At 42.9% G+C, this 20,329-nt stretch overlaps 1 protein-coding gene across 4 annotated transcripts in view; it reads right to left on the bottom strand.

Annotated features, from left to right (window-relative positions):
• LOC117044788 (24-hydroxycholesterol 7-alpha-hydroxylase) overlaps positions 1 to 19,864 on the bottom strand; it is a 29,527-nt gene extending 9,663 nt beyond the window's left edge. For all 4 annotated transcript variants that reach the window (XM_033145586.1, XM_033145585.1, XM_033145582.1 and 1 more), the window contains exons 1-9: positions 19,613 to 19,864; positions 16,960 to 17,095; positions 15,260 to 15,434; positions 9,694 to 9,843; positions 7,122 to 7,215; positions 4,592 to 4,690; positions 3,617 to 3,707; positions 1,968 to 2,101; positions 1,232 to 1,327 (exon numbers count right to left, since the gene is read on the bottom strand). In XM_033145586.1, coding sequence (XP_033001477.1) covers positions 1,232 to 1,327; positions 1,968 to 2,101; positions 3,617 to 3,707; positions 4,592 to 4,690; positions 7,122 to 7,215; positions 9,694 to 9,843; positions 15,260 to 15,434; positions 16,960 to 17,095; positions 19,613 to 19,792 — 1,155 coding nt within the window. In that variant the 5' untranslated portion in view covers positions 19,793 to 19,864. The remainder of the gene's footprint in view (positions 1 to 1,231; positions 1,328 to 1,967; positions 2,102 to 3,616; positions 3,708 to 4,591; positions 4,691 to 7,121; positions 7,216 to 9,693; positions 9,844 to 15,259; positions 15,435 to 16,959; positions 17,096 to 19,612) is intronic.
• Between the last annotated feature and the right edge of the window lie 465 nt (positions 19,865 to 20,329).

Below are 20,329 nucleotides of genomic sequence, written 5' to 3'. Positions count from 1 at the left end.
ACCATTCCACCATTAAAACTCTGGGGATTATTTTCCACAGCCCGCAGTTAAAAAGCAAAGTCACATATAAAATTCCCCCTCAAGTGCAATTAGCAGTCCCTCGCCCTTGCAAATCGCTCTCATCTCACTACAGATCAAGTCCAAGAATAGTTTATATAAAATCCATGCGTTCAAGAGGGGAGGGTATAGAAAAGCATTGTAAAACCCTTTATAGAGCATAAATCATTGGCTCCCACATTTCTCGATATCAGATAACATCATAATGCCTCGCACGATTCTTTCATTTTGTAGGGGGCTGGTCAGAAAATAAAAGACCCTTAAAAAACCATGAAAGCAAACATTGTTCCTTACTGAAGTAAGGAATTTCGTGCTTGTTCAAAGTCATTCCGATACCTTCATAGCTCATGTCCAGTCCATTCGGTAGCTGGTTAGTTGCAGCCCATTATCATATGCTGCTTCAGGAGTGCTCCATAATTAATGCCAATATTCTGAATTCTTGAGGAACTATTTACAAATCATGCTGCCGATGGAGGCTCGTCCATGGTAGGGAGACACTCCCAGGTCGCGCCTCTTCTGCCTTTCAATTAGGCAGAGATGGGAATAAGCGGCACAGCAGGATGCAGTGAACTCCCCAGAACCCCCCACCCCACCCCCCAAGGAGCATTGCCAGGAATTTTACCTCATAAATCCTGGCTTTCCCCTGCTTGAACCTCCCCTCTGCCCCAGAGGGCAGAGGAGAGCTAGCACCATGAATCATGGGCATGGCCAGAAACCGAGAACCTCTGCTTCTTAAAGGCAGTGTAGGAGAAGTTTTTGCCAGAAGTACTTTTGCACTCTGCTCCTCCCTGCCTCCCACATTCCATGGTTGAGTGAGAGCCAGGTACTGAGATGAACTGCAAGTGAAGTCCATTCCCCCTGTCCCTGGGGGTAATTTGCAAGGATGATTTACCCTCTATCATCCTTGTTTTTTGTTCGCCAATGATCCCCCACTGTCATGGGGGCTGCCTCCATTAAGGCAGGTGGGATCGGAAGCCCCTAACCCATAAACCAGTCTTAAAGGGGCCGTGTCACCACACACAGCCACTCAGCCTAATCTTGCTCACAGGGTTGCTTAAGTTTTTTAGAGGCAAAGGTGGGATAAAAATGCAACAACAAACAACAAATAAATACTATACTCCACATCAGCTAGTGAGAAAAGAGAAAAACAAATGGCTCCCATGTAATAACTTACTGGTTTAAAAGTATTGGGCTCAGGAAAATATTTGGGGTTTCTATGAATCCAATATGGAGACAAGGCCAGCAGGTCACCAGGAGGGATAACAAAATTCTAAAAGCAGAAGAACATGCTCTTAATAACAATAACAATAATAATAATAATTTATTTATTTATTCATTCATTCATTCATTCATTCATTCATACATACATACATACATACATACTCCACCCATCTGGCTGGGTTTCCCCAGCTACTCTAGGCGGCTTACAACAAAATATTAAAAATACAATAAAACATTAAACAAATAAAACATTAAACATTAAAAACTTCTCTAAACAGGGCTGCCTAATGCACAACTTCAAACTCTGTTTCAACAAAGCCAGTCATTTATAAACATTTATTTCACAAGAACACAGCAGATAATCCTGTCTATATGAGGTCACTAATAAAGTGATGCACTTAGGTAATAATTGATTGTTAGCCAGACCCTAAACACGAAGATGTACTGTATTTGCTAGCTTTTATTTATGGTGCCTTCATTGGAGTAGAATCTCACATAAATTTCAGCATCCCTCGTTATCTTCAAGACACTGAAACAGGCTGGAAGAGGTGTCATTTGTGCTAAATAGGTGATTTGACAGGAATTTCTATGTGTATCTGTACGTTTCATACATTCAACAACATATTCATTTTAAGGATTATTGAATGAAGAGCTGTGGTAGACTATTACCGTCATTAACAAAACCTTACTTGAATTGTCATTGGAGCGATCACTTTCTTGATGATAGCACCTGGTGCCCTTAATCGTATTGTTTCCAAAATACACCACTTGATAAATGGGAACTTTTTAAGGTCATCTTCAGATAACTGGATGTTTTCTTTACCTGCAAAAGTCATATACTGTACATTATTCTGGTTACTGAAACACTACAAGCTTTCCCATATATTTATGTGAATTCACAGCCATGCAAGTGTGGGTAATGAGAGCAGGGGAACTCAGTTAAGTATAATGAGAGAAAGATGGTATTACTACCATCAAATTTTGGAGGAGAAGTTAAAACAGTTGAAACAATATTGATTCACCCTCCTCTGTGGCACCCCTACCATATCAAACGTCTAGCAAAAGCCCTATAATCTTACTCAACAAGTGGGTTGTAAACTGCAGTAGAGAGTTGGGCCTTTTTTGCTTGCTTAGAAAGTGCAAGGCAGTATTAGGTGGATGCCTTTGGCAGACCAGCACTTACCGGTAGTTCATTTGGAGCAGGGAATTTGGCAACCATAACAGACACCCTTCTCCCCTTTTTTTTTTAACCCACTGTAGGTTTCACTCATTTGACATGACAAGGATTCAGGCATTTCAATTTGAATAAATAAAATTTGTTAGTTCCCAAAAATACAATGAGTTCACGACAAGAGTTTTTATCTTATCTCCTTGGCAGCTTCCCTCATGCTTGGCAGGAAAATCCATTGTTCAAGATCATTGGCCTGTAGTGTTATACTGTATTTTTCCGTGTATAAGACTAGGGTTTGTTTTTGTTTTTTTTAACCAAAAAATAAGGTTTAAAATTGGGGCTCGTCTTATAAACGGGTAGTGCTGAGGGGTGTTTTCTTAATTTGGAGTCCCCCCAAATAGGGGGCGTCTTATACACGAAAAAATATGGTTATTCTTCACAGGTGCTACTGTATACCACTCCCTACACTCTTCAGTCTAGAAGATATAATTTCTGGCACCTGTTACTTCTTGTAGCAGTAGGGACCTTTTATGTCTTAGTTTAGAGTTATGAATAGATTACAATATTCATAATTAATGCTGCCATGCACCCAAATAATTTTGTTTCTCTCTCTTTTCTTGCAATAAAAGAAAGCTTTGCTTTAGTCAGGTCTGGACCTACATTCTTGGGTTACACACAAACTATTCAGACCCATTCAAGGACAGGGCCTGGTTCATCTCTACCAAAAGTTCCCCCTCCTCTCAATGTGTGTTTAAAGGGATACTTTGGTGACAGGTTCACACACAAGGTTTTCCAATAGACATGTTTAATAATAGGCAGGATCTGACATTTCTTCACAAGCGTATTCTTCTGGCCAATTCCCATGTGATTTTCTAAAAAAACTAAGATATGTGCGTAGATTAATCCCATTTGGAACGTAAATGTAGTTATACAAATGTCTACTTCAATATTAAGATGTACCTGGGGCATATGTCTCAACACTAAAACAATAAGCATTTTGTGATCCTCAAATTGCATCCAGTACCAATTAACTGCTTACTGCTATGTCTAAATTAATTAGGTGAAATCCTTCATATCAAAGCCTACGGTATACATCACGTAGATGCAGATATCTGAAACTGTTACAAACAGTTCTGATGTCATAGTAAGGCATTTAGGCATATTTACCTGATTTTCTATAAACAGGTTCTAGTTCATCCATGACTTTTTTGTAAACAGAAGGTTGAGACAGAATAAATGCAAGTGTCCAGAATGAAACCTAAAGAAAGACCAGAGGAAATGGCCATATTATGACCTGAGGAAATTACTTATTAACCCATAGAATTTGTTGTCACTGTGAGTGCTGACAGCCACTACCTCAGGTGTCTTCAAAGTGGGATTGGACAAATTCACATGGAATGGTTTTATCAATGGCTCCTAGTCTTGGTGGCTAACTTGGTATATTCAGAGGTACCCAGTCTCTGAATATCAGCTGCTATGACCCTCATGTCCTTTTAGTGGGCTTTCAGGAGCACCTCATGGTACACTATGGGACTAGACAGGCCTAGTCAGGCAGGGCTCCTCTCATTCTCTCCCTAATGATTAAGCAGTATGTACGTGATCTAGCCAAATGTAATTTTATTAGACTCGACTGTTTTTGCTTCAATATCTGAAACCAGAATGTATGGGACCTAAAATCTGTGGGAGATCTGCAAACAATGCTCATATGTACATGAAGGGGTTAAAGACCACAAAGTTCTAATTGCTAGAGTAGACTCCCTGATCTCACATCCCCTCTGAACAGTCTCCTTAGGGAGGTGGTGGACTCTGCTTCCTTGCAGGTTTTTATGCAGAGATGGATGGCCATCTGCCATGGATGCTTTAGAATCCTGAACTGCAAAGGGTTGGGCTAGATGGCCCTTGGGGTACCTTCCAACTCTATAATTCTATGATTCTATGACATGCCTCATCTTCGCTACTTGCTGTTTTTTTCCTTAAATATGAAATATAATATCTCTTCTTAACAACAGACAATCATAAAATTGCATAACTGTGGTTGGATTACATATTTAAACTTTGCTTCTAGTCCCAGAGCTCCTCTTTGGCTGGCTCCTTGATTCACTTTACTCACTGAAGGAAGCATACTTCCTGTCTCATACTTACAGGAATTGCATTAGCTTGAGATGCCCAAAGAAGTAAGAGGCCATAATTAGCACTGAAGGTCTTTCCTTGCAAAGTGTCTAGGACATGTTGCCATAGTGTCTGTTAAAAACAAAAGAACACAGACAGACCAAATAAAATAGCATACACAAGTCATTCTCACAGAGCAGCTATGTTTTACTTTGAACCCAGGCTATTTTTATAACAAGCTGACTTACAACAGCCACTGGCTATTGTGTGCTTTTTATTTTAAATTTTGTAGAATTGTAGAATCATAGAGTTGGAAGGGACCCTGAGGATCATCTAGTCCAACTCCCTGCAATGCAGGAATATGCAGCTGTCCCATACAGGGATCGAACCTGCAACCGGGGTGTTATCAGCACCATGCTCTAACCAATTTATATGTAATTTTAATGACAATCTTTCCTCCTTGTGAAAGAGGCTATTTTAATGCCTCTTTCGCTGGGAAGGTGAGAGAAATTTCATGGGGCATGGGATGAGGAGGAACATGTGTGTGTGGCTCTTTCCCCATACACTGCAAGTTTTACTATGGAAGAGGTGGCCCTGCCTCCTCTTGCAGTAGTGTGAGGCTCTGCACATACACAGGCTTTCTTCCTTACACCATTTTCTAGAATGCCCAAGTGACCACACTTCCTTCAGGTATAGATGGGGAAAGATACAAAAGTGTCAAATCTGTTGCCTCATGCTAGCAGGTATTTCCCCGTGCTCTGCTTATCACTACTGTAGGTAAGAATGGAGGACAAATTCAATTTCATTTGGATTTTAATGTGAGCCCTGCCTGATTCACACTTTAAGAAACAATAGCCAAACCAAAACACAGCTAACCTTCAAATTTTGTAAAAATTCTCTGAATTGTGTGATGCAGTTCCCCAGCCAAATAATGTGTACATAAATGTGTATATTAAGGGAAGGGGTGCATAAAACTGCTTATATTAGTGAAAATAACATATAAAATATTATTGTATTAAAATGCATTGACTATTATTATTACGGATCACTTGGGGGGAAATGTTTAGACTGGGCAAAATCGCATGCAAATGTGTATGTATTTGGACAAATGTGCACTAAAAGCTTGGCCATTTTCCATGAGGACTTTTTTCTTTCTTTAAGCAAAATGATTCTGAACAGAAGTGATTCAGAACTGATTCAGAAATTGACCTATTCTCTCATCCTTAACTACAACCTAGGTGGGAGAGATAGGCACTGATGGTCAGACCACAAAGAAGCCCAAGCACAAGAGTTATTTTTAATGATTCCATGCTTCTAAAGATTTGTTAAATGAAAATAGGTACATTTTACATCTTCAAGATGACAGTAGGGAAGAAATGTGTACACCCCACACACCCTTGTTTATTGTCATTGTATGTTTTATTGCTGTATAAAACGCCCCATGTATAAGACGCCCCCTATTTTGGGGGGCTATAATTTAAGAAAATGGGGGGTGGTGGCTATATTACCAGAGTTGCTGAACTTTTGGGGGGGAGGATTGCCTACAGTTGCTGCGCTTTCGTGGGGGATTGCTTTTGGGAAGGATTTGCAGAGTTGTTGGGATTTGGGGGGGTTGCCCAAGGTTCTTGAGCTTTTTTGGGGGGGGGGGCAGAAAATCAGTAACCCTAAAGAAAAGAGCTGAGAATCACTGGCGTCGCAGAAGCCGACAAGCGTCTGCCCATTTGCAAACACAAGCCGGAAACCAAACACCCAATTGCTGCAGCAGTAGCCAATCCAAGGCTCTGTGGTTTAACCCACAGCACCACCCGCGTCCCTATAGTAACTTGGGGAGTTACTAATTATAGGTTGCCTAATTATCAGCTTGTCTGATGCCCAAGTTGTGGTGACTGCTTCCCATTAGGACTGGTGGGGCAGAGGCAAGGAAGATAACATCAGATGGACCTGTTGCTCCTACATCAGATAGCTGTTTAAGTGAAACTTCTGGAATCCTAAAACATTGGTACAATTCCTAATAACACACGCTCATATCTCTTCTATAGGAAATCCCACTGTGCTCAAGCTTAGTCTTACACACACACACACACACACAGAGAGAGAGAGAGAGAGAGAGAGAGAGAGAGAGAGAGAGAGAGAGGTATAGCCTTCCCCAACTTATTTTTTACAGGCCATTATAGATAAACTCACAGAAGAGCCAGTTTTTAAAAAAGGCACCCCTGTTGCCACCTTGTAGCCTAGGAAGACACCTTAGGTTATAGATGGCAGGTGGTACATAGGACTACCCCCCCCCCTTATAGCCTATTAGGCAATGAGGAGGGATTCTGTTGAACTGGAGGACCACAGGGTCCCTCTCCCTCTACAGGGTCAAAGCAATGCCTCACTCCCACTCTGTGACATTTCTCAAAAATCCTCTCATTCCCCAGTCTCTTCACTTCAATCCCAGCTTTCACAAAACTGCCAAAAATAAAGGAAGCAAAAGGTTTGACATCTCATTGATTTGCGCAGCACCTGGCTTAGTATTTTATAAATAATTATATTAACATGAAAAGCCTTATGGAGAGTTTACCTTAGAACAGTCATCTGAAGGATTAGTTTCCTCTGCATGCAAGACAACTTTTTCAAAACTTTTTAGGAGCCACTTCTTTGATTTGGACCATTTTCTAGGAAGCAAAAAGGAAAACAAAATGCTTATGAAATATATATGATAATCTGTACTCAGAAAATAATTCTAAACAATTTTTCCATAATTTTAAAAACTTTTTAAACTTTCAAGTAATGTTCAGTTGCAGAAGTTCAGCAGATCACAGTGGCAGATGCTTGCCCTGCTTTTGAGAAATGCAGTCTCCAGAGTGAGCTGCTGAGTGACAGGGCAGGGCCCACCACCTGAAAGAAAATAAGGGCTCAGCGACACTTACCTTTGCTCTGTTCTTTCCAGGCACAGCCCACGCTTTAAGTCCCATGTCCAAGCGCCATTTTATTTTTGGCTTTGGAGCTTTTCCAGGCAAAACTGCTCTTCAAAGTTCAATTGGAGCAAATGGCAACTGGTGGAAAACCCAAATTGACATTTGCTCAGATTAAGCACTAAACAGTGAGGTTTTGTGGGGAAAGCTCTGGGGCAAAAAATCCAACACTCAGGCATGGAGCTTTAAAGTGTGGACCTATGCCTGGAAAGAACAGGGCAAAAGGTAAGTGTGGATAAGCCCTTGAGCGACCAAATCTGCTCACAGTTCAAGCCACCAAGTTAAGGTGCTGTTTTCTGTTTATTCTGGCTGGGAAGAATGGTTCTTCTCTTAACTGGCTGGCATAAACAGAATGTGCTGCCAGAAGAAAGAGTGGTGATGTCCTGTCAGTGAATATAATGAATAAAACACTAGGGGGACAAACTCAGAGGGTAGTCTCTCAATTTTAACTTTTATGTGGTTTTATTGTCTATAGATACTGTTGTTGTAAACCACTTAAATGTTTTTATGATATGTAAAGGAAAAATAAATACACCTCTCCCCCCCCCCTCTTTCATTCCCACTGGGGTTTTTCCTTTCCCCACAATAATTAATGGAGCCATTACACCCCATAGGAGCAGAAAGAAAGATGCTCCCAGTTCATGCTCGTCAGTAAGATTGAAAGGACCTGCCATGCTGGCCTTCATGAACAGGGTGCATTGAAGAAAAAAAAAGGAATGGTAGTACCACTGCCCCTTTTGTCACTACTGGAGAATTGCCAGCAGAACCAGGGAAGGCTATCTTCTAATCCCAACTCTGGTCACAGGACAAGTACTTTCACTTTTATGAGAAGCCCTGCACAATTTCTCAGAAGAGCCTTATGAAGTGTAGGTGGGTACCCACGAGGCAAGACGTAGTGATAACAGCAAGAACCTTTACTGAACTACATAACTCGGAAACAGGGGCAAAGCAACTGCTTATATATTTTCCTGAAAGCCTGCACCACTCTCACTCCCAACGTGATTCCAAGCTGTGAATCACGACTCAGAGTTCAAGGGCCAATGGCAGAGGCCCAAATCCTGAAATGTTCTGTGATTGGACATCATGTATTGAATCAGAACACAGGAGCTCAGAATCCTTAGTCCAGACTCAAGCTCAGGCAAACACAGACCACTAAATACCTAACACCTTACAAGAACAGGGAAGATCCAATAAGGGCTTGCTGCAGGTCAGGATCTAAAGGATTTCTTAGGGATACAAAATTGCTTCTAAATACACGGTGAGCTACTGCAGACTGGCTCGCAGCTAACTCCCAGCAAATAAAGAGCCATCTTTGGAACATCCTTCCACTCTGCTCAGGCAGTTTCTCAACTCACGATGCTGTTAAGTCTAACCAGGATTTCCCTTACTACCTATCTCTATTTTCATTGAGATGAGGATTAAATGACCACAATTGTTTTTTGAAAAATGTTAAGCATCTGTTTCCAGATAGCCAAAACAGCACTTGGCCTAATTTTGCTCCCATTCAAGCAGGTTCCATAGCAGGGCTAACCCACCCATGAGGCAAGCTCGCCTTGAGCGGCAGAAGCCCACCAGGCAGTGCCCCCGCGAGTCTTGCCAGCTCTGGAGAAGCAGCACCCATGGCAGCAATGGCTTCTGCAAAGATCTCACATGGCACATGAGATCTTGTGAGCTTTCAGCGAGATCTCGCCAGAAGCCAGCACAACTGCTGGTGCTTTGTGAGTGCCGCTGTGCAATGCAGGTAAGGCAGGCTTCAGCAATGGCGGGGGAGAGGAGCATAATCAGAGGTGGGGCAGCAAGGTGGCACATTTACGTTTCCCCTCCGGCGGCAAAACAGGATGCACTGCCCCGTTCCATAACATCACACTAAGCTGACTCTGTGCTCACACCTCTTCACAGAATGCAGGGTCCCCTCTTTGATGTAGTGTAAACCTAGCAAATCAAAAGTTAACTTTGCACACACTAGTTTGGCTCCCCAACTAGCTACTGCAAGCAGTCTTAGATCCAATGACTACAGGAGTATGCCAGTTGGAGAGAAAGCATGCCATCATGTAAGTCGTCTATGGATTACACCCATAATATTGTAGACATAGTCAACAAGAATCTGAGAACAGTCTAAGCTAGAACATGAATTTCTGGATAAATTTATATTGTCAAACAGAAACACTACTCCCTTACTTCAGAAAATATTTTGGAAGTTGGGTAGCATATTCAAAATCATCATCAAAGTTCTGATAGTGCTCCTCAAACTCCTTGACATTATCCTTGGTGGTCAAAAAAATGTCTTTTCCAAACAGGGTGTTCACTGTTGATGGGAACATGATGTGCCTGCAATGGGAGAAAAGGTATAGTTGTGGACTGAAGGAAAATAATGCTAGAATCCACTTGGAATGGTCACCTGTTGGCCATACTGGTTTCATACAACTAAAGTAAAAATAGGTGAAATAAATTGTAGTGGATAAACTTCTGCTGTTGTGAGATGGGAATATGTACACTTAACAAACAAACCATGGCACATCATACCTTTCACAAATTCTACTATTCACATTCTGCTTTATGAAATATCTACAAATATTGTACCTTTTCTTGTCAGAAGAGGTCAGCCTAAAACAACTCAACAATTATTCTCAATTATTTAGATAGCATTTGGGTCAATTTAATTTGCTTCTGTGGAGAAGGGTCATTGCATAATAATAATAATAATAATAATAATAATAATAATAATAATAATAATAATAATTTTTATTTGTATCCTGCTCTCCCCTGCTGGAGCTGGGCTCAGAGCGGCTAACATCATATAAAACACAATATACATAAAAACAAACAAACAAACAATTAAAATGCATCCCAAAATTAATTCAAATGAATTAAAATTAGCATACTGATGACAGCCCAAACCAAAATTCCGGACAAGTTGGGCAAGGGGGCACATATAGATGTTAAAAAGCATCGGGGAGAGAATTGCACCCTGCGGTACTCCACACACCAAGGAGTAGCACAACAACCCCCCCCCCAGCACCACCCTCTGTCCCCAACCAGAGAGGAACGAGCACAGCCATTGAAGGACTGTGCCCCAAATCCCCACGTTGGCAAGGCGGTGGTCTAGAGGTTCGTGGTCAACCACGTCGAAGGCTGCTGACAGATCTAAAAGAATCAACAGCCCCGCTGCAGCTGTATCACTGGAAACAATGTTGCTACGAAGCACTTTGACAGAGAAAATGGATTAAACCCCTGTGAGGGGGTTGAAGATTTTGGAAATATCTCTTCTGTGGCTTTTGGAATTATTTTTGGCACCCTGTCTCAGGGAAAATGGCGCTGGAAAACTAGTACGCAAGATGGAAAATTACTGACATTTGACACCCTTTGTCTTCTCCAACCATGCTTGCTTTCGCTTTTAAACTGATTCTAGATCCGGGTATTACCCAGGAACAAAGAACAATCCTTCTGCAATTGGAGTTTGTGAATCGAAAAATGGACTGGTTAGGGCGTAATTTCAAAGAAATTTGTTGTGGAGCAGGAGAGACCAGCCAGATTTGGGAGAATTTTGATAACTTGGAAGCAGACTTCTCCAGGGAACTGGGGGAGGTGCTGGAGAAATGGGACGAATTGATTCAGCAACCCCAGGTAAATGGACGGCCCTGGTGCAGTGAGAGACACAGGGCTGTTGTTTTGACTGGAGCTACAAGATCCAGTCTCTGGAGTGGGAGTCCAGAGATGAAGGTGAGAAGATTTTTGAAGACACGAGTGGAAGAAAATCAAAATTGCGAAATGGAGTTGCTGGGAGAGGAGAGGAGGAGATTTATAAACTATAAGATGACACAAAACAAGGACAACAGAGGGGAATGTAAAGATGAATGGTGGGGGGGCATGGGAGAGAGCAGAAAAATGGTGAGAAGGGGAATAGGGTGAAAATGATAAAAATTGAATTAGGATGGATTTATGGTACCCTGAAGATAGTGTGTTAAGATTCTAGGATTTTGATGTTAAGTTTTAAGATTTTGATGTTACGATTTTGGGAATTTTGAACTAGTGAAGAGATATGTAACTGACTAATAGCAGCAGCTTAAGTGAAAAGAAGTATAAGATTGATTTAAGAATTATTTCATGATATTATAAGATGTTAAGTTTTTATGATAGTATAAAAGGTTGGATAATGAACTGTAATGTTAAAAATGGATGTTACCAAAGTATATTAGTATTGAAGGCAGAGGAGGGAAAGCGGGGGAGGTCCCTTTAGAAGATCAGAAATTAGATTTCGTTAAGTAGTAAGAGATAGATTGGTGTTCCAGTTTAGGTATGTATTGGTTTTGGTTTTGTTTTAATTGTTCTCTTTGTCGATTGTGTTTATGTAATGTGCTTTTATTGTGTTAATGTTGGTGTTTATGTTATGTTATGTTTTTTTCTTGTTTTACTGGAAAATAATAAAAATCTTATAAAAAAAATAAAAAAAAATAAAAAAAAGAATCAACAGCCCCGACCTGCCTCGATCTAGCTGCCTACGGAGCCATCTCGGTCCCATGACCAGAGTGAAAACCGGACTGGAATGGATCCAAAGCCGAACCAAAGTCAAATTGTTCCAATGTACAAGTATGTATTATGGTTTGATCCCTGTATGGGCCAGCTGCATATTCCTGCATTGCAGGGAGTTGGATGGGATGCTCCTTGGGATCCCTTCCAACTCTATTCTATGATTCTATGAAATTAGCCTCAAAGAGTATATTTATCACACTCCCTTGCTATTACATACTTTGGAATGCCCTCTTCTAAGGAGATGCTACTGTTGGCTTCATAAGAATACCCTATCCAATAGTAAAATGAGTTTATGACAACTCCACCAGTGCCCTACCCTTCTGCTTTCTCTTGTAGTGTTTAAACTACCGTATATACTCGAGTATAAGCAGAGTTTTTGAGCACATTTTTTTGTGCTGAAAAAGCTGCCCTCGGCTTATACTCGAGTGAGGCAGGCAGCAGGCGAGGGGCGAGTGGTAAGAAAGGAGCGGCGAGAAAGGAACGAGCGCTCATTCCTCTTCCACTGTCTTTGCCGCTGGCAAATCTGCTCCTCTCCTTTCTGTTCCTTCCCCGTCTCAGGGGCAGAGGAAGCCGCTTGGCCGCCAGGGGGGGCCAACGTGGAGACACCCCCTGGGGTGGTGTTGCTCTGCACTGTGCATGCACCCCGACGCGCACGCTGTGCATTGTGATGTCCCGACGCACAGCAGCAGGAAGGGAGAGCGCGTGCCGGCTTACTCGAGCCCCGTTTGCCGGGCGGTGGGGCTCGAGCAAGCTAGTGCATGCTCTCCCTTGCTGCTGCTGGGCTCTGGGAGGAGCTGCGGAGATGAGGGGCGGGCCAGCGAGGGGCGTCAAACCAGCCACAAGCGTGACGCCCTCTCGCTGGCCCGCCCCTCGACTCCGCCCAGGGCCCAGCAGCAGGAAGGGGGAGTGCACGCCGGCTGAGAGGGAGCAAGCCGAGCCCCACCGTCCAGCAAAAACCTTGCCCAGTGCGCCGCGGCAGCTGGCTTGTGCTTGCTCTCTCGCTCTGCCTGCTCGCACTTTCCTTTATTTATTTATTTATTTATTTATTGTTTGTTTGTTTTTTCAGCGCTAGGGTGGGCCCTGGGCGGAGCCGCGAGCGGAGGCTAGGGGCAGGCCAGCGAGGCGTCACTTTTGTGGCTGGTGTGACACCCCTCCTTGCTGGCCGGCCCCTCGCCTCCACACACGGCTCTGCCCAGGGCCCACCCCAGCACTGAAAAAACAAACAATTAAAAGAAAAACAATAAAGGAAATCACGAGCTGGCCAAGCAAGAGAAAGAGCAAGCACAAGCCATCCACCATTGCGCGCCGAGTGAAGTTTTGGGATTGGCTGGGAGTCACCGATTGCGAGGGCGGGGCCCAGAGTGTCACCCCCTCCAGGGCGGTACCCGGTGCAACCCACCCCCTATGCCCCTCCCTTGCTCCGCCCCTGCCTCTATCTCTCTCTCACACACACCACCTCCCCCAGTGGCTGGCTGGCAGCAGCCTCTCAGCAAATCTGCTACTCTCCCTTCCGTTCCTTCCCGTCTCAGGCAGCATGTCTCTGCCTCTCTCTCTCTCACACACACAGACACACACCACCTTCCCCAGTGGCTGACTGGCCATGCTCCCGCGTCTGGATCACTTTCCCCCATTTAAGAGGCTACACTAGTAACCCCCCCTCCCTCACAATAGTACAAAATGCTGGGCATGTACGTGCAGGACAGGTTTGCCTTGAAGTCATCTAACATTCAAGACCGGATGGGGCTCTTTATGGCCCAGAGAGTAAAAAAGGTGGGTGATCCTTGCTGTTCCCCATTAAGGTGAGGGATCGATAGGACAGGTGGGGGGAGATCTGCCAGGCTTTTCCTGCAAGCTCTTCCTTCCTCCTTCAACCCTCCATCTGATGTGGATTCTCCCCACAGAGCTTGTCACATATTTCTCTCTCTCCCTCTCTCCCTCTGTCTTTTATCCCCAAGCTTGAGACTTCAGCATTTAATCCTAACCCCCTCTTCCTCTTGTGACACTATTTAGTTCACTTCTTTCTGGCAAGTTGTGAAAATTATTACAATAAATGGCCTCAAAAGTTTTGCTTTTTAATATATCTTTATAGCAGCACCTCCTCCTGTGCCCATTGTTGTTCGTTTGAGCTCTCCTTGGCACAGTAAGAATCCCCACCGGTTGGACAACAGCCACATAAAAGAAGAAGCTGAGAGCTCAAATCAAATTCACACCCCAAGTAGATTTGCCTGGGGGCAGGGATTCAATATGCACCTTGCAAATCCAGTTACATTCTTTGGTTTCAAAGGAAGAGCCTGTGTATTTCAGTTCTTCACCTCAATAGCAAAGGGAACAAGAATAAACAAAAGGTGCCTTTTGCAAGCTGCTTTCTTGAGCTGGTTTAGGTAGCCAAAGTTTGCCAAATTATAGCACACTGTTATTGTCCTTTCTTACTGTAATTGCTCCTCTGGTTCCTGGTTTATGCTTTCTGGGCTGTAGCTCAGTATAGATCACCTGCCTTGCATTGCCCCAGGTTTAGTTGCAGGCATGTCCAGGTAGAGTCAAAAACTCTGGAAAGCTGCTGCCAGTCAGTGTAGACAATACTAAATAAGATTGACCAATGGACTTAGTATAAGCACAAGCATCTCTCACGAAACAAGTTTGCACCATCTTCCCTGTGAACAGCCCTTCAGATACAACAGAATAACACAACCATTCACAGAGTTGGAAGGGAACCACCAGGGTCATCTAGTCCAACCCCCTGCAATTCAGGAATCTTTTGCCCAACAGGGGGCTTGAAACCACAACCCTAAGATTAAGAGTCTAATGCTTTACTGACTGAGGTTTGTTTATGTTTCCTGTTTTCTTTTCCCAAGCAGAGATAATGTGTAAATGTGGTGTCAGCTCCCTTAAAAAGGTCAGCAACTCTGGGGAACCTTTCCTTAAAAAGGTCAACAACTTTGGGGTTCCCAACTCTGGGAAAGTGGGGGGGGGGCGCGCCGGAGGGATCTTTGCACCATGGCGCCGGATATGCTTAAGAGGGCCCTGGCGGCGGCGGAGAAACGAGGTAAAATTAGGTGCCTCGGCTTATATTTGGGTCAGCTTATACTCGAGTATATATGGGTATATTTTATTTTCTTCTAAACTGCAACATTCATGGCTTATTCTAGATATTAATTTTATTTAATGAAAAGAATGGAGGCCTGTGTCATTCTGGCTGGTTTTCAAAATCACCTACCTTACCAGATCTCTGAGCTCCTCCGTTCCTTCATGACCCAAATCCTCCATGTGTTTCTGAAGTTCCTGACAGAGACTCCCAGGCATATGACGCAGATTAGATGTACCCAGTCTTCCCTTCACCATGATATATATCCTGCTCCTATTCTTGTAAAAGATTTCTTCAGGAATTGAAGCTTCAAAATCCAAGTGGAAAAAATAATATTAGTCAGAATAAGCTGTAAAGTTTTACTTAAAATACCCTGGAATCTGTGCAGGCATCATGAACAGCTTTGTTTCTGTATTTCATGCTGTGTTGTCTTTCAAAAGAGGCAATTCTTTCTAATTAGACATACAAAAATGTGTAGATACAGAATCTTGATATAATGTGCCCTGGTAAAGTTTGTCTGAAGCTCAACATAAAAAAAACTAAGGTCATGGCCACTGGTCCCATCACCTCCTGGCAAACAGAAGGGGAAGAAATGGAGGCAGTGAGAGTTTTTGCTTTCTTGGGTTCCATTATCACTGCAGACGGTAACAGCAGTCACGAAATTAGAAGACGCCTGTTTCTTGGGAGAAAAGCAATGACAAACCTAGACAGCATCTTAAAAAGCAGAGATATCACCTTGCCGACAAAGGTCCGTATAGTTAAAGCTATGGTTTTTCCAGTAGTATGGAAAGTGAGATGTATGGAAGTGAGAGCTGGACCATAAATAAATCTGATCGCCGGAGAATTGATGCTTTTGAATTATGGTGCTGGAGGAGACTCTTGAGAGTCCCATGGACTGCAAGAAGATCAAACCTACCGTGTTTCTCCTAAAATAAGACATAGCCATAAAATAAGCCATAGCAGGATTTCTATGCATTTGCGAAATATAAGCCGTTCCCCGAAAATAAGCCATACCCTGAAAATAAGCCATAGTGATGCGGCACCTCCCATTAAAACAGCCTGGAGAGGCGTGGCTATGCAGTGTATCGATGTGACACGGTTAAAATAAGACATCCCCTGAAAATAAGCCATACTGTGTTTTGTTGAGGAAAAAAAAATATAAGACGGTGTCTTATTTTATGAGAAACACGGTATCAATTCTGAAGGAACTCAGCCCTGATGCTCACTGGAAGGACAGATCCTGAAGCTGAGGCTCCAATACTTTGGCCACCTCATGCAAAGAGAAGACTCCCTGGAAAAGACCCTGATGTTGGGAAAGATTGAGGGCACAAGGAGAAGGGGACGACAGAGGATGAGATGGTTGGACAGTGTTCTCGAAACTACCAACATGAATTTGACGAAACTGCAGGAGGCAGTGGAAGACAGGAGTGCCTGGTGTGCTCTAGTCCATGGGGTGACGAAGAGTCAGACACAACTGAATGACAAAACAACAGCAACAAATTAATGGAAACAAGTTGCAGTGGAATAGTGCTGATGTTTATGAACACAGAGAATGGAAATTGTTGCCTTCTTACCTGTATAGTGCCTGTATTACTGGAACTGTCTTTAGTAAGGCTAATTAATGAGGGAGGATAATTTTGAAGTGAAAAACATGCATGGGTGTGTGAGTAAGAGAAATACTTGCTCCCTCAGCACATTGCTCCAGTCAAAACTGGAGTCCTCAAAGCTACATTAAAGTAAAAAGATCTCCCACTTCACATCTGTTTCAACCCTTTGTCAACTAAGATAGAAAGAAATAATTTCCCCACTGAAATTAAATATCATTTACCTACCTGTACGCTGGACAGACTGTTGCACTGCCTGCTCAAAATCCACATCTTTAGATGTACAAAATGCTTGAAAACCTTCTCCATCAGTTACAAATGTGTATCGTTTCCCCAACATATACACTGTGAATACTGGTCCATACTGTAAAATATAGTGTTAAAAAAGTTAAGTAGCTTTTATATAAAACAATCTGCAGGAAGAATAAACTATGCAACAACTGCGACAAGAATTTTGTTAGTCCAAAGATGGAAACAACAGGAGTTACCAACAAAAGAAGAGTGGCAGATGAAACTGATGGACTTTGCAGAACAGGTGAAACTAATGGGAAGAATCCAGAACCAGCAAAACCAAGAGTTCCAAAAGGACTGGAACAAATTTATATTATATTTGAAAGACAACTGTAAGCAATTAATATCATTAGCAGGGTTATCTGAAGATCTGTAAGATGAAATTGCTACCTATGCAGGTTGAGTAATATAATATTTTAGGTAATCATACAACAAGGATAGGAAACAAAGTGAAATGTAAAGATGTAAAGTTTAATTTTGTAAATTATCACATGGGAGGGAGGGAAGTCGTTAGGCTCAGTTGAGCCAAAGAGATAAAATAAGAGGGTACGATGTTACGTAATGTGATTATATGTAATCTTTTATGTAATTTTTATCATAAAAAGTTAAGTAGTTTAATACAACTACATTTAGGGGGAGCCATTGGGTCCTGCCCATTGGCTCCCCTTTGGCACCAGACACTCAGCTCCCAGGCAGGCATTGTACACAGCAAGCACAAGAGGCATCATTCGCCTGGGGAGCTTATAGCCAAGGCTGCTGCAACAAACAGCCACACAAGCCTTTGGGTGGCAGAGACACAAGAGAGCATCAGAGGAGGGAGGGGAGGAAACAGGGACAGAGGCCAGTGTTGCCTGCAGTATACCTGACTATCATTCAAGGCACCCCAACATACCAAGGCACACAGGTTGAGAAACACTGTTCTAGGGAATGGATTTTGAACAAGGAGGAGGCAATGCACCCACAAGGTCTCTCCACCCTGTTACCCATTTCTGAAGCAGGATAATAGTTGGGGTGGTAGATATACAAAAAACCAAAATGCTTGTGTGGTTGTTGTGATGAAATAGAGTAAGACTGACTGGCAGCCACAGCCATTCATTCCTTGCTGTGCTGCGAGCACACCTCATTTCCCCTACACGACTCTGATTTCAAAATGCTTTGTGGTCCACACAAACCTCAGTTCCTCTATGGTCTCTATCCTTGCTTGCCTCTCCTACCCAGTTTCACTCTGCCTTTCTGCTTCTCCTCCTCCTTCCTCCTTATGCACAATCTTTCCCACTCTATGGTTTATACTCTGTTTCTACCTCTTTCCTGCATGTGGGGCACATATGCACAGTTCCCTATTACAGTGTTTTTCAACCTTTTTTGGGCAAAGGCACACTTGTTTCAGGGGAAAAAATCACGAGGCACACCACCATTAGAAAATGTTAAAAAAATTAACTCTGTGCCTATATTGGCTATATATAAAGTAATTCTCTTGAATTTTTTCAATTTTTCCCACGGCACACCAAGCAACATCTCGCGGCAGACTAGTGTGCCGCAGAACAGTGGTTGAAAAACACTGCCCTATTAGGTTTCATTTTTTGCTAATTTGGGAATCACCAGAGAGAGAGAGAGAGAGAGAGAGAGAGAGAGATCCCACTTTTACATGTGTGGTGCTATTCTGCCTACTTATGCCATCAGCACAGAAGGCTGTGTTGAAAATGCAGAAAACGGTATTGTCTAAAATCTCTTAGCAATACTGTACTGAAAGGGGGGGGGGAGCCGACTGCATTACAATGAAGTTGCAAAACTTATTATAAAAACACATTTGTATACATACTGCTTGAAAATACTCATTTTATAAGGCTCTCATAGAATTGTATTTTAATTCATTCTTTCAACACTGAGTAGCTTTCTGGACAGCTTGAAAAGCACACATGAACTTTAGTAACCTAATACTTGGCTTGTTCAAGGGGAACTGTCCTGCTAGACAAGATCAGCCACATTGTTCTGAACATTGCTCTAAAGCTAAAGAGAGAGAGCGGGTGGCCAACTTCCAAGGGACTGTGATCTACTCACAGAGTTAAAAACTGACAGTGATCTACCCCCTTTGGGGGGTTCAGGTCGAGGTTGTTGAGCTTTTTTTTAGGAAGGAAAGCCATCCATGTTTTGGGGGGTTTGGGTCAAAGTTGAGCATTTTTTAGGAAGGAATGCCCTGTTTGGGGGGCTTCAGGGCAAAGATGTAGAGCTTTTTTAGGGAAGCCAAAGTTGTTGAGCTTCTTTGGGTGGAGCCAGTGATCTACCAGTGATCTACCACAGACGTCCAGTGATCTACCAGTAGATCACGATCTACCTGTTGGACATGCCTCAGCATGTTATTCTATCATAGTAATTCAGACTTTATAAATCGTTTGATAACAGTCAGCTAACACAAAGCATATTAAATTGTAAAAAGCAAAGTAAGTTAGAAACCTAGCTAAGGCAAAAGCTTGTTCAGCTCAAGCTCAAGCCTTTTCATCCTCTCCCTCTCTGATCTCTGGTCTGTGACTATAATAAATGGTTTCATTCATTCATTCTCCCCCCCCCCATCCCTGGCTCCCACAGTTATTACCTTGAGTTGGGCTTGTCTGATGAATTCCAGAGGAGCTTTCCCAAATTGGAAGGCAGCTCCGAACCAAGGGATGCAGCCATGGATACAAGGTGGCTCATTGCTGTTTCTGAACGGAAAGAAAATCAGCTTGACAACAAAACCTAGAACCACTGTAAACAGGAGAGCCAAAATGATCTCCATCTTCTTTCCTCTGTAGCAGTTGCTTTTGTGACACAGGCTGCAGCTGTAAGATATAATGCTGCTAGGGGTTACTTCAGGACAGTATTAAAAAAAAAATCTTGTTTGTACTACTGCCTTCTTGTGGATGCTATGATAAAAGACAAGTTTACTACATAGTTCAGCTTGACTCTGGGAGGGGCTAGTTTTACTTTTGTTACGGAAATTATTGGGGGGGGGGTCACCCAAGCAAAGTCTCCTCCCGAGCAAACTCATTGGGGTATGGAGTGATGCCCTTAAGGGAACCCATCTCTCCGCCATGATCCAGTAGGTGAGAGACCATGTGCACAGGGAAATGCCTCGGCAGGTAATCTCTGGGTGCTTCAGGAAGCCACTGGGCTAATATCCCTCAGCTGGAATCCCATTGTTCTCTCCCAGATAAGTGCTCAAGGTATCCTTGCCAATACTTAACACCAATTCACATTGGCCCAGGGCTATCTCCCTGATATTGCTCTGTTTTCCCCATATGCTAATCTTGTTTTTCCTATATTTTAATCATGT

Source organism: Lacerta agilis, chromosome 3 (genome assembly GCF_009819535.1).
Source record: "Lacerta agilis isolate rLacAgi1 chromosome 3, rLacAgi1.pri, whole genome shotgun sequence".
NCBI lineage: Eukaryota > Metazoa > Chordata > Lepidosauria > Squamata > Lacertidae > Lacerta > Lacerta agilis.
This window is presented reverse-complemented; position numbering and strand designations above follow the sequence as displayed.